We start from the raw sequence: 13097 nt of genomic DNA on the forward strand, positions 1-13097 counted from the left end.
AGGAAAACTCCCCATTTGCCTGTAAATATCACAAAACTCAGGCTATTACTATCTATTTCCTGAAAAGTTTTTTTTTTTAAGGCAGAAAACAGGCTACCCTTCATACAAAAAAAAAATAATACTAATGTTTCCCAAAATCTGTAGAACCCAATCCATAGAAGCATGAGCCAAAAGGCCAAGTTCATGACCTTAACTCAATAAAGCCTGACGTAGCCACACTAAAGATCGATCCAGCCTAGCACCTTATCTTGCAACATGACCAGTAACAGATGCTTATAGAAGAAGAGAGCATGTGTAGAGTGATCTTTCCTGGCTGTAGCCTCACAGCTTCTGGTAATCAACAATTTAAAGACTTCCTGAGCCCGAAGGTGCATGTGGACAATTGTATTTAATAGCAACCAATGGCCTTGTCATCCATGCATCAATCCCATACCTCTTGAAACTCCTGACTATATTGAGGCCTCAAGCCCATGTCTACGCAACGAAAACACATAAATGACTGAATTTACGGCACTGACTTCCAATTTATGATGCTGGTCCAGTTTGCACTATTTCTCTTCTGTTTCTTAGATTCTGTAGTGCTTTGAAAATTGTTTAAAGTACTACTATTTACTCCTCATACACTCCCCCACAAATAATGTATGAAAAAACATAAGGAGCTCTTTTCCTTTGGTACCATTACTGTTTGATTCCACTTCTCTCCCTCTTTCCTTCTAACTCCTCCTTTTATGGGTTAGCTCACGCACACCAACAGTAGTGTGACAATTCTTTTATCGCTTTGCCTGCCTGCTTCTTATGAAACACCCTCCCATTGACACCACCTCGCCCAGTCCCCCAGTGCACGGCTCTCAAAACTCTTCCCTCTACAGCTCACTAAAAAGAGTTCTGCAGACGCTCGGCAGGCTATGAATTTCACTTTGACAACTGTCACACTGAAAGAAAGAAAATCATACTGAGTACGAAAGCAAGCCTAAAAATATTGTACCTTCTTGGATTCCAGCAGCTTTCCTGGCTTCTCTGCTTGCTTTTGGTTCATACTCTTCAGCAGCTTGTTTGATATGGGCATTTTAACAAAAATGTTTATTTTTACTGTGTTGTTTTCAGTGAACCAGGGCTAAGCCATGATCCTCCTTAATTACAGCAATCTCCTCTCAGGCTTCACTGACACATTTTTTCCTCATCTTCCACAATCAGATGAAACTGAAACTGCCAAAACCAATCTTTCTTCCAGCCAATCTGACCACATCAACACTTGCTCCTAGCCCTTTCCTACCTCTCCTTGAAAACCCATAATCAATATAAATATCTCATTACATCTTACTGTATTTCTCCTTGATCCTTCTGGTTTCTAGCTGTAGGTGAAACTCTCACTCACCAGGACCTTGGGAGTGGTTCTCTAAAGCTTAGCTATCTCCCACACTATCCCAGCTGTTCACGGTACATGCCCTTTCCCTTTTACTTTGCCTTAGTTTCTTCACTATTCCATGTCTTCCTGTCTATTTGAGTTTCTTTGAAAAGATATGGGGAACAATTTAATTAAAATAAAACTCATTCATTTATATTTTCTGGGCTTAAGTACAGATCCAAACTCAGGATGTCTGGCTTACCCATGTGTCTGCTGTTGGGCTGCAGAGCTCAGAAGTACGGGAGAGGTTATATATAAGTCTCTTCCCCAGTCAAATGAACAGCAGACTGACTTTATTTCCAAGAGAAGTGCTGCCGAGGGGACCATTTTTACACATATCAGAAATGCAGAAAGGGTCTTTGTATTACCTTCTTATTTCCTGAAAGAACTTTTGCTAAGTAGCAAAGGTAAGAGGCCTTCAAATAGCAGAGAAAAGCAGCCATCAGAAACTGCTTTACTCTTCATTTGCCTTTATTTCCACTCAGATCTCTGCATTCACTTACAGGTTTTGCAAATACAGCCCTATTGACTGCTGTGAGCTGTCTGGCCATGTCTCTATATGTACACCCCATCTAAATGGGAACTGCGTACTTGTAGGTTCCTGGTGCACATGGAATAGTTGGGTTTAGTATGTTCTGGGCTTAAGATCAGAGATGATTATGGGGAGCAAGAAGTTAAACATTTAAAAATATATGCAATCAAAGCAGTGGCTGCCCGAGAAACTGTATTTTGCTTGTTGCCAAAGTTTAATGAGTTCTAGTAACTTCTGTTCAAAAACAAATGTTACTTCCAAATCCGAATAGCTTACAACTCTCTGCAGTTGTTAAATGCTCTCAAGATGACAATTATAGATAGCACACAAAACATTTGAAGCCCTGGCCAGCAAGAAATGTATCCTAAGTGGCTGGTTTCCACTTTGTTCAAACCATGACCCATTAAAATGCAGACAGATTAAAGAAGGATTCAGGTCTGTGTTCATGCAGTTCTGTAGAGTAACCCAAATAAATATCCGACAAATTGGTTTGGATGCCTGTGTAAACAAAAGGTCTATAAACAACTGCAATAAACCCCAGCAAAAGAGTCTGCATTTTGCTTGGCAGAATGTTTTCTTTATGCACTTAGATTAACAAACCATGATCTCATCATTAGTCAACAAGATACTAGAGAGACCATCAAAGCAAACTACAGGAGAGTCAAGATTGATTCATGCCAAACAAATGTTTGTAGCTAACAGCTGTATTACCACTGATTCTAATTTACTCAGCAGGATTCTCCTTTCATTTCTGAAGTGAGATGAATGTCACAGTGCATGATGTAGACAGAATGTCTACCTACTGCACCAGCAATGAGTTGTGTCAGCTCTCCTGGCTCACACAATCTCTTGCTGGGTTTGGCTATCATGAAGAATTACATCCTGGCATTTTCTACCTTAGCAACAAGAATCCTAAGGATGATTTGACCTGTTCTGAGAAGTGTTACACACGTGCACTGTTCAATATGAGGAGGATTTAGGGAGGCTACATTATCATTCATTCCTGCTTCTGCTGAATCTTTTTGATCATATCTTGGACAGCTTGTGCCTCCTGAATGAAAAGTAGTTGTTTCTGTTTTCCTTCCTTGGTGGCTTTGGTGAAACTTAGGGAGCTGTCCTTGGGCAACTCTTTGCCTATAGAAGATACATGTCAAGAGGATTTGCCTGCTTAAAACTGAAAAAACAGGGTGGCGTATCAGCCCTGTCAAAGTTAACAAGAGTTTAGCCACTGACTTCCATGGGGCTAGGATTTGACCCGAGGAACAAATAAGCCATTTATAGCTTAGGATTCTCTCCAGGAATTTCTATTTGGGATTGCTTTTTTACTTGTGCTGCACTATTCACTGTGTTCTTTTCAGGGCTGCTCCTCACACAGAGCATTGTACAGTTAAATAAAGCTGCTCTTCTTCATATCAATATTTCAAAATTCCCTTGTCTTAGCTGAAGACACACCCTGAACATGCCATGCGGTCTTAAAATGTTTCTCAGAAAGATTTTACATACAATCTGGAATTTTTAAAAAATGAGACAAAGCAAGGAGCAGCATGGGTTTGAAGGTTTTGCCGAAACACTGACATCCAGTGCTTCAATAGCTGGAGAGAGAAAACTGCAATTCCAGAACACACAGAAAATTTCTGTCTGATCATACTATCTCCCCAAACTTAATCAATCTCTTGTAACTTAAAACACTTACTGTTCTTCAGATATTCTCTCAATATCCCAAAAAAAGTTTAATAGCAAAGACAGGCAGCCCAGTTACTTAAAAAGCCTAAGTAACTGAAGATGTATGTCTCCTCTATCAATTTTTGCCCTGTTCATTCAATCTTTTAATCTACATAGCTTCCTGTGCAGTCTTACCTTCACAGTCTTGTCTGTGGCAGTGTGCTAGAAAATCAGCTGCTATTCAGCTAGACTGCTGTTCCCCTACATTGAGGTGCTCCCTAACGACTTAACATGTATCTGCGATCAAAGGAAGGTTCAGAGCAGAGAAGAAGCCAGATATTCTGATGGAGCTGTAGAGAAACTATCACAAATCTTGCAGGTTTGCTTTTGACTCATGAGACTTCCAGTGCTTTAACAGTAACAGACAAACCCACCTGTACCATTTAGAAACACTGATTTCTGTCTGAGAACAGAAAATTAAAAGAACACGAAGGGCAACACATGTTTTTGAATTTCTGCACAAAGTACTTAAGATCTGACTAAAAGCCTCCTCCTGAAAGAGACATTAAACTTCCAAACACAGAAGGCATAATAAGGAACAATCAAATGTTTTGTATCATGATACACTGTCATTACCTAACGTCACACAGCTCACAGTCCAGAAACAAGACCCTTCCAGGACTGTTCTCCAAACAGCTTTTTTTGCACAGGAATCCTGTAAAATGCTTCTTTAATCTTTTTTGTTGTTGTTGTTCTGAATAACAAACTGTTTTCTTTGAGATGGGCCAAATTACATCTGCCTCACCCTCCATGCAGCTTACAAGGTTATGGTACTTCACAAGCTATCCAGGGATACCTCTGATATCAATCTTGAAGCCTATTCAAAACAAGGATGGGGAGTCAGGGCTTTCTCTGCCAACATTCCTGCTGAATAATCGCACAGCTCCATTATCTGTGGGGGAGTCCTCTCTTCCAGTGTTCCCTCGCAAGGCTGCACTGCCTATTGGGAGCTCACAGATATAGCTGACAGACACCACAGGAAATGCATGTACTGAAAGACTGTACAGATTGCAACACTATCACTTATCCTTTTCATGCTGTCTTGCTCCATAAAGAGGAGGGTCAGCCACAAAAGGCTGCCTTTGTCACTAAACAATCACAGCGTTGGTGCCTTCCCTGAGACTTCTCTCAACCTGTAAGTGCATAGGGCACAACAGGAGGACAGTGAACAAAAATGCTGAGCAGCATGAGCCCTGCCATCCTGATGTCTACGCTGATTTCTAACAGGAAGGACATAGTGAAGCTGTCTGTTAAGTTTATACTTGGAAACTTGACAACCACCCCCCTGTATTAACAATACTCTGGACCATACTTTTCCAAATGAACACCATTGTCTCTATGCCCTTTGGACTTTAGCATTTGCCATATACATCATACTTGGGCTTGCATATTTGTCAATCGTTTGTTTGCACAGAAACTTTTCAAAATCTTTACTTGCATGGACAAAAGAGTTATGATATTAAAGTGGTAGAACGGAAGGTGGAGAGAGGGTGGACACATTGCTCTGGCTTCCTCAGTCTGTTCTGCTCCGTGATTTTTTGAGGGGAGATAGGTGGTGGTTGTTCTTGGAGAGAGAGAGGTTCAAGGTAGTGAGGGTGTGAATGGCATTGGCTGGCACTGGCTATAAACACAGCACTCTCACTGGTTTCCAGTGCACATTTTCAGCACAGTTTGAGGTTGGAATTTCCAGATGATGTGCTCGATGTTTGTGGTGGGGGTGGAGGGCAGAAAGGATCTTTCTTTTTCATGTTCACTTCTGGCTGTCAGTCAAACATAGCAATAAAATCAGCTCCAATTAAGGGGATATGCAAGGAATTTCATGATAATGTCAACACTCCATTCCATCAATACAGGGGTAAAGAAAAGCAGCTAATTTATTTTTTTTTAAAAAAAAAAGAAATAACCTCAGTCACACTCAACTGTGGTATCACCAGATAAACAGTTAATCACAAAGGTACATGAAGTGGTTGACAATTCCTTCGTTATCCTGTGGGGGTTTTGCTTTGTTTTTTTCTGTGGGGGCCCTGGTTTCTGTTTCATTTGCTTTTTGATTACTCCAGTGCTGACTTAACTTTCTCCAGCAGACTGCCTTCAGTTCTCTGAAAGGTTTAGCTTCTCATCCATTAACCCCTTACTGCAGGGAATCTCACTCACCTGATCTTAGAAATAGAAAACAGCTAGAAGAGACCAGAGTACTACACGGAGAAAAAAGTCCAGCTCTGGACCCACTCCCATCTCTTCACATCTAATTTTCTGTGTGACCTTAAAAGAATGTCCCAGTTAAAAGAAAAGATTCTCAAGCTTCTCAGTATTCAATGGATACTTTTAATCCTGTGTTTCACCATGTAGAGGCCTAAACCTACCTGTGATTACTTCCTTAGCTGGCAAAATGGCATAGTTACACTGCAAGTTTAGAATTCGATCTATTTTGGGTTCATTGATCCAAGGAGGAGAGAATTTTCAGGGTGCATAGCTGCCTCTCCAACTGTACCGATGTGGAAACATGTCAAATATATAGCTGTTGGATTGCTACTCTGTTCAGTCTACCCTCATATCCCTTGGTGAGATCCGCAATTTGCAGCTGCTCCAGCCACAGGGCTGCATTCTGCTCCAGCTGACCCCACAATCTACAAAGACATTTTGGGGGTGCTTTTGACCTCCTCAACCCATATTAAGATTATCTGTGGTGCAGCTGAGTGTCAGGTCTGGGATGGTGCTTTTGTAATGTCTTGCTGTACTTGGTATTCTGCTATGTTCTGTTATCCTGCAGAAAAGGCTGATGATTTCATCAGAATTTGTCATATACTGATCATGATTTCATGGTCAAAGTATTTAAACCTTTGGGCACTGAAAACTGTATTTTGAGGAGAAAAATATGACCTCCTATAGTCAAACAGGTTGGCTAGCAGTTTAGTAATTGTAAGTAGTAAGAGTAGAATAAATTCTAAAAGCTGTGGTCATCCAGGGTAACTAATACCTAGACTATATAAAGAAGTATGATAGCAGTTACTACTAATGAATAGTAATAAGCTTAATACATGCTTAATACATGTTCACATATCAGATCTATACTTTTCCACTAAAAAATTATATAATTAAACCTCTTAATAATCTCAAACCTTGTGAACATACCACTAGTTTGGATGGAAGTAATTGTAGTTACACCAATTTCAGAGTTTTAATTCAGCCCTCATAAAGCACCCTAAACGAAAGCCCCAAGCATGTTTAGCATAGGTACAAATGGGTGAAGGGTACAAACACTTTGTGCTGTGCCTTATCCCTTCTCAATTGCTAGAATAAAAACCTGGAAAGCTGTCCACTGCTGATGAGAATCCATTTGGATTGAAGAACCTGCTGGATTATATAAAGCTCTGTTCCAGTGATAGCCAACTTTGGCTGTTAAAGTGAACTGTATGACTACATTCCCTGTAAAATGTGTCTCCATTTCCTTTCAGGTTGGGAAGCTGATCCAAGAAGCAGCTGGAAGGAGTAATTTGAAGAGAGTTACACTGGAGCTGGGTGGGAAAAGCCCAAACATTATTTTTGCAGATGCTGATTGTAAGTCAGCATTTCCATATTTTTCTTAAAAACATGTTTGTGTAGTGTCTTTTTTTTTCTTGCCTTTTTTTTTTTTTTTTTAATTTTAGGGCATATCTGTCACACAAAGTGAAATGGACCAATATAGCTGTATCTAATTGCACTTTCTAATCTTACAGAAGCAGCCTAACTTTATATGTTTACAAAAAGACAACATTTGAACCCACACCCATTCATAGACAACAAGAAAACGATAAAGTTATAACCATGCATACAGAATTGTCATCCTAAATTCTCAGCAAGGTGGTTTAGTGCTTTAAATCTGGAAATTCTGTTATTTTTTTGCTTCACAGCGATTATAAAAAGGGAGGGCTTTAATTTACACTTGAGTTGCTCATCTAGTCAGTGCAGTATTCCTTTGTTAAGCTGTTTTGATAGTAGCTACAAACGGAGATTGTTCTATTTTTTTAATTTTCACAATTGAAGAATTGTGTATTGAAATATTCTCATTGCCACTGTCAGCAGGGAGCTGAAGATTTTGGCAGCTGGATGATGTGCAGCTGAGATTTTTGGCACCTGAGAAGGTACAGGACACCCGTTTAGGACAGGATAAAAACACAAAACTGGAAGTTTCTGCTGAAATTATCAGCAACAAAATAGTTAAAAATGTTGATATCTAAATTGTCAGCAGGAGGTTTTGAAGTTAACACCCCATTAAGATGAATGGGACAGTTCACACCTTGCTTTGAGCTATTGTTTCAGGCTTTGTGCAGGCACACTGTACTCAATGCATTTTCTGGGAACTTTGTAACCCAAATAAATAGACATGTAAGGATTTGGTCTTTTAATTTAAAAGAGGAAAGTGAATAGAAAAATGATTCTGAATAGCATGAACTACAAAAGTTGGTTACAATTCTATATGTGTTTTCAAAACTTACTGATGTCTGAAAGACTAGGGAAAGCTTGAGAACTTTCAGCAGCTTTTCTACATAGAAACGTTATACAAAGTTGGGGGTCTAAATTACAGCCAGAGTCATCCCAGTAAGCTAGAAAGGCTCCTGTCAACTGGAGCCAGATGCAGATGTTACAGCCTTCTACCCCAGTTACTCATCTCCGTCTCTCACCAGAAATCATCACATCTCAAATGTCCCTAATGTACTAACTCAGACTGGATCACCCGAACACTTCTACTAGAGTAATATATGCTGGGGGCAGCCTGCGTTACGGCCTTGCGCAGGGGAAAGACAGATGCTCCCAGCTGCCACACAGAGCTGTAGTTTATCTGTGACTTGCTGTACCTGCCAAATAGGGTTGAGGACGTGGGGAGAAGTTACTGGCAACAGGGGAATAACAGGGTACAGAGGAGAGAGCACAGTCTTCTTCAGGAGGTCTGTTCTACAGTGTATCATACTAAAGCTCTCTGGCCCTCCTCTAATTACAACCACTAGCACCTGACCTGAGACTCAGACTTCAAAGAACAGCAGCCGATTTGCTCACCATTCCAAAGGAGCTGTTTGTTGTTCGAGGAACACTGTGTGCCAAAAGTTAGCAGAAAGCATCACAAAGCTGTTGAAAGTTAAGTGCACCAAAAAACCAAAGAAGAATGGTTAGAGCCCCTCATGGTGAAAAACTGCGTTAACAATAGAGGAAGAAACATCAGTTAATCAGTTCTATCCACCAGTGTTTTCGATCTCCATGGAGCTGCCTGGGAAAATTTGAATGTGGTTCAGGGAATAGCCTGTATTTATATTTTTTACTAGACCATGCTGAGGGCAGAATAAGGCATTTCTGTTAGATGGAGTTGTCTAGGATGTGCTGAAAGTAAAGCACTGTTGCTTTGCTTATTCCGTAAAAGACTAAGCAATGTTCCGAAGTGCTACAGCTGATAACAGAGGTATTATAGTATTGTAGGCCATCACGGTTTAAGGATGAAGTCAATATTCTTGTCTAGTCAGCTATTACGATTTAGCTAATTTAGAGCTAATTTAGCACTGAATGTCTAAATATGACTAGATCCTCTTTCCTGCTTGGATAGTGGATGCATTAGTTGTACCTCCAAGGAAATTAAGAGTAGAAATCAAGGGTTGATTGTTCTATACTTGATCTGTATTTTTAAAGCCTTACCCGGTCACCTGTACAGGCCAAGAAGATGTTTCTGTCTTGCAGAAAAATAATCTGGCTTTTTGGGGAGCACAGGTCTTGCCATTATCAAAGTCAAATTTTCTCAAGTATTTAGTTGGCTATAATTCTCACATATGAAGTATCAAACCAAGTGCAAACTTGGGACCAGAGACAAATTGTCCCCTTCTCTACTCACCCCACTCAAACAGACTTGTGGGCACAACCCACTTCCTAGAGTTTCTTAGGGGTTTTAGTTGATAAATTAAATGTTGCTGGCACATAAGACATTGGTGACTCTTGCATACCCTACTCCTAGACTGCTAGAACACTGTCTTGATTTAATTTTTGCAGTGGGATATTAAGCAATATTTTGTGGCTTGTGTCACAAGATGGCATATGGAATGTATTAATTACCGATGGTCCCTACTTTACCTAGATGATGTCTGAAGTCCCAAGTGGTCCCTTGCAATCTAGTGTTTCTCAAACAGTTAAATGGGGAAAAAATAATTTTGACTGTTTGCACAGGGATTATGACACAAAACAAAATCAATCATCTTCATTTATGACCCAACACAACAATAGTATGTTTTGATTCGGCTACTGTTCTATGTTTTTTAACCAAATCCTACTTCTGCTTTGAAGTTTTGGGAATGTGGCACTATGTAATTAACACACATGACACTGGTGCAATAGCAGAAGTGTCTATGATGTTTCAGAGCAACATATGCTGTCTTGGTTTTTTCAGTGGACTATGCTGTGGAACAAGCTCACCAAGGGGTCTTCTTCAATCAAGGTCAATGCTGCACTGCAGGCTCACGGATTTATGTGGAAGAATCAATCTATGAAGAGTTTGTTAGACGAAGCGTAGAACGTGCAAAGAGGAGAGTTGTGGGGAGCCCTTTTGACCCAACTACAGAACAAGGTCCACAGGTAAAGGGATAGTGCTTCAGCTTTACAGTCCCGAAGGTGCCTAGAAGCATTTAAAATTTAAGATGGAGGTCAGTCAGTGCATACTCACTCACAGTCCAGGGTAGCTGACATGATAAACATTTTAAAGATTAAAATTCTACAGGAGCAGATAATCTGTGCAGCTCAGAGGTGTTTCTTGTTAAGTAAAAACTCTCATCTTAAGTATCTTGACTCCCAGCTTTAACAGCAATATTCTGATCTTCAGCCCACAAGATACAGCTGTAAACTGTGAGAAGCTCTCAAAAGTCTCTGCGGACACTTAATTTCAAGAACTGTCTACAACTGTATCTGTGCTTGTAGACCACTAGAGAGACAGGAATTCCAAGCAAACGATAGGCAGAGTTAGAAATAGTTCTTTAGAAAATGTTCCTGCCACAAATAACCAGCGGGGCTTATACCATTTTCAGGAAGATAACCTGGGAAAAAAAGTAATGATCTGCTTCATTTGTGCTTATAAACCACATTGCTTAGCAAAAATGTGGGTTGAGCCACATATGTAAGGGGACACATCCTTAAGAAGACCAAACCCTAGGTTACAGTCAGCAGCTATTTGTAGATCTTTTGCATCTCCAGCTCAAGGAGTAGTGAATATAACCATGAGTCTACTCACTGCAACATTACTTGCCTACAAAACCAATTTTGTCAGCACATGGCCTGCAAGTCAAATGGCTTTTCCTCTCTTTCAGATTGATAAGAAACAGTACAACAAGATCTTGGAACTGATTCAAAGTGGCATTACTGAAGGAGCAAAACTTGAATGTGGGGGTAAAGGGCTAGGAAGAAAGGGCTTCTTCATTGAACCTACAGTGTTTTCCAATGTAACAGATGACATGCGGATTGCCAAGGAGGAGGTATTCACTCACACAAGATCATTTTATAATGTGCTCTACATGATTTTTTCTTTTATTTCCTGAGACAAAAGCTTTAAAGTGAAAATTACCTCTCTCTCTCTATATATATATATTAAAAAAAAAAAAAAAAGTAAAGCTTTCTCAGAATTCCTTATGCACACAGCAATTGACATCAGGTGGGTAATGGCACTCCATTTTTGTCATTGGTTGTAAAGTCTCAGACCTCAAAGAAGAGATAAGGGAAGAATGGATGGGTTCCACTGAGGCAGCTGCTTTGGGAAATTCATAGAGTTTTACAAACAGCTATGATCACTATTAAATGTTGATGTGGGAATTTGTAAAGAGTACAACAGGAGAGAGAAGACAATTTAAAAAAGCAGAATAAACCAGGAATAAAATGCCTCTGAGTGGGCTGGTTTATTAATTAATGATTAATCTTTGTTGCAGATTTTTGGGCCTGTTCAAGAAATACTGAGATTTAAAACCATGGATGAAGTTATAGAGAGAGCCAACAATTCTGATTTTGGGCTGGTAGCTGCTGTCTTTACAAATGACATAAACAAGGCCCTGACAGTCTCTTCAGCAATGCAGGCTGGGACAGTCTGGTAAGGCAGAAGTTATCACACTCCTGCTCTTGGAGATAAAAAGTTTGACTTGTTATCATTTTGGCACCTCAGTTTTACACCCTTTGTCTGAAAAATGTTTATCTAGACCATTCTAGTGCTGAATCACAAATCAAGATACGGAACAGCTGTAGGGAGGCATTGGGACTCTGCTCACTGCGGGTGAATGCTATCGAAAACTGGAAAGTGCCTTGCTTTCCATTAGCATGGCAGCCACGCTGCTGAATGGCATTACTGAAAACAGAGTATAAACAATCTTTTCCGTGGAGCAGGAGTACTGTGAGGTTTCTGCTAAAGGCACAAAGAATCATGTACTTTCTACAAAGTTAGGGAACTGAGGGGACACCTCTCTAGTGCTGAGGAATAGGTAATGCTGCTTCCAGAGTTTAATAGCTTGCAATTTGATATATCAAGCCTGGGTAAACTAAAGATCCACGAGAAATCAGGGAGAAAAAGGACAAATTCAAATCTAATAGCTCTCTGTTATAAACTGGCACTGAGGTTTGTCAGCAGATTTACGAGTTCATTACTGAAGCTGGACCTAAGTGTTCGGTGTCCTCCTCCAGTCCTCACAGCCCAAACCCCATTCTCCTTACGAGTAAGGAGCAGAATGTTTTTGTGGCATTAATGCCTCATTTCTTTTCAACATAAGACAAGTTTGTTATTACTAAGAGATACACAGTGTCCTTAGCTCCACGAGTTTCAGCCCCTCTCTGAGTTGTCCAAAGGTCTCTCTGACAGCGCCGTTGGACTTAATGCCTCTTCCTGTTACAGGATAAATTGCTACAATGCCTTAAATGCCCAAAGTCCTTTTGGAGGATTCAAAATGTCTGGCAATGGGAGAGAGATGTAAGTATTACACTGCTGTCTAAACTGTTTTCAGCTCTACAACTGAATAATTAGTGACTCCCGGATCAGGAAATATTCCCATCTGAGGATGAGGGCATAACATAAGATGACTGACCATCAATGCCAGTTCTAAATGCAATTGATTTACATGGTAAGATTTTGGGGGTTTGGCGGGGTTTTTTTGTAATAGCAGAGTAAGTTACTGGAACTCCCTTTTTATTCCAAAAGGAACTGAAAATCTCCAGGTATTTTTCTGAACTTGTAACCTGTGTTTTCTGGGAGTTTTTCTTGGCCATATTAACCAGCACTTTTGCAGAAAAATTCTCTTTTTGGTACTGCTGTGTGCTTGTTGACTGGTTGTTCAAGAGCTGTTTTGCCATATATTTTGTGCCTCTTGCTATTTTTTCCTTTCTTCACTTTTCCCTACATTTATTAATACAGGGGCATCTGAAATTTATTAAAATGTTATCTGTCTCTTCCAGATTCAT

At 40.1% G+C, this 13097-nt stretch overlaps 1 protein-coding gene and 1 long non-coding RNA gene across 8 annotated transcripts in view; one reads left to right on the forward strand and one right to left on the reverse strand.

Moving 5' to 3' along the window:
* Positions 1 to 13097, forward strand: part of ALDH1A2 (aldehyde dehydrogenase 1 family member A2) — a 67119-nt gene that overhangs the window by 47106 nt on the left and 6916 nt on the right. For both annotated transcript variants that reach the window (XM_080396651.1, XM_080396652.1), the window contains 5 exons: positions 7115 to 7217; positions 10063 to 10247; positions 10973 to 11137; positions 11585 to 11742; positions 12535 to 12609. In XM_080396651.1, the coding sequence (XP_080252777.1) occupies positions 7115 to 7217; positions 10063 to 10247; positions 10973 to 11137; positions 11585 to 11742; positions 12535 to 12609 (686 nt within the window). The remainder of the gene's footprint in view (positions 1 to 7114; positions 7218 to 10062; positions 10248 to 10972; positions 11138 to 11584; positions 11743 to 12534; positions 12610 to 13097) is intronic.
* The window catches only part of LOC308067583, a 134105-nt gene that overhangs the window by 37615 nt on the left and 83393 nt on the right, over positions 1 to 13097 (reverse strand). The window lies entirely within an intron of this gene.

This window comes from Falco punctatus, assembly GCF_963210335.1.
Source record: "Falco punctatus genome assembly, chromosome: 7".
Taxonomy (NCBI): Eukaryota; Metazoa; Chordata; class Aves; order Falconiformes; family Falconidae; genus Falco; species Falco punctatus.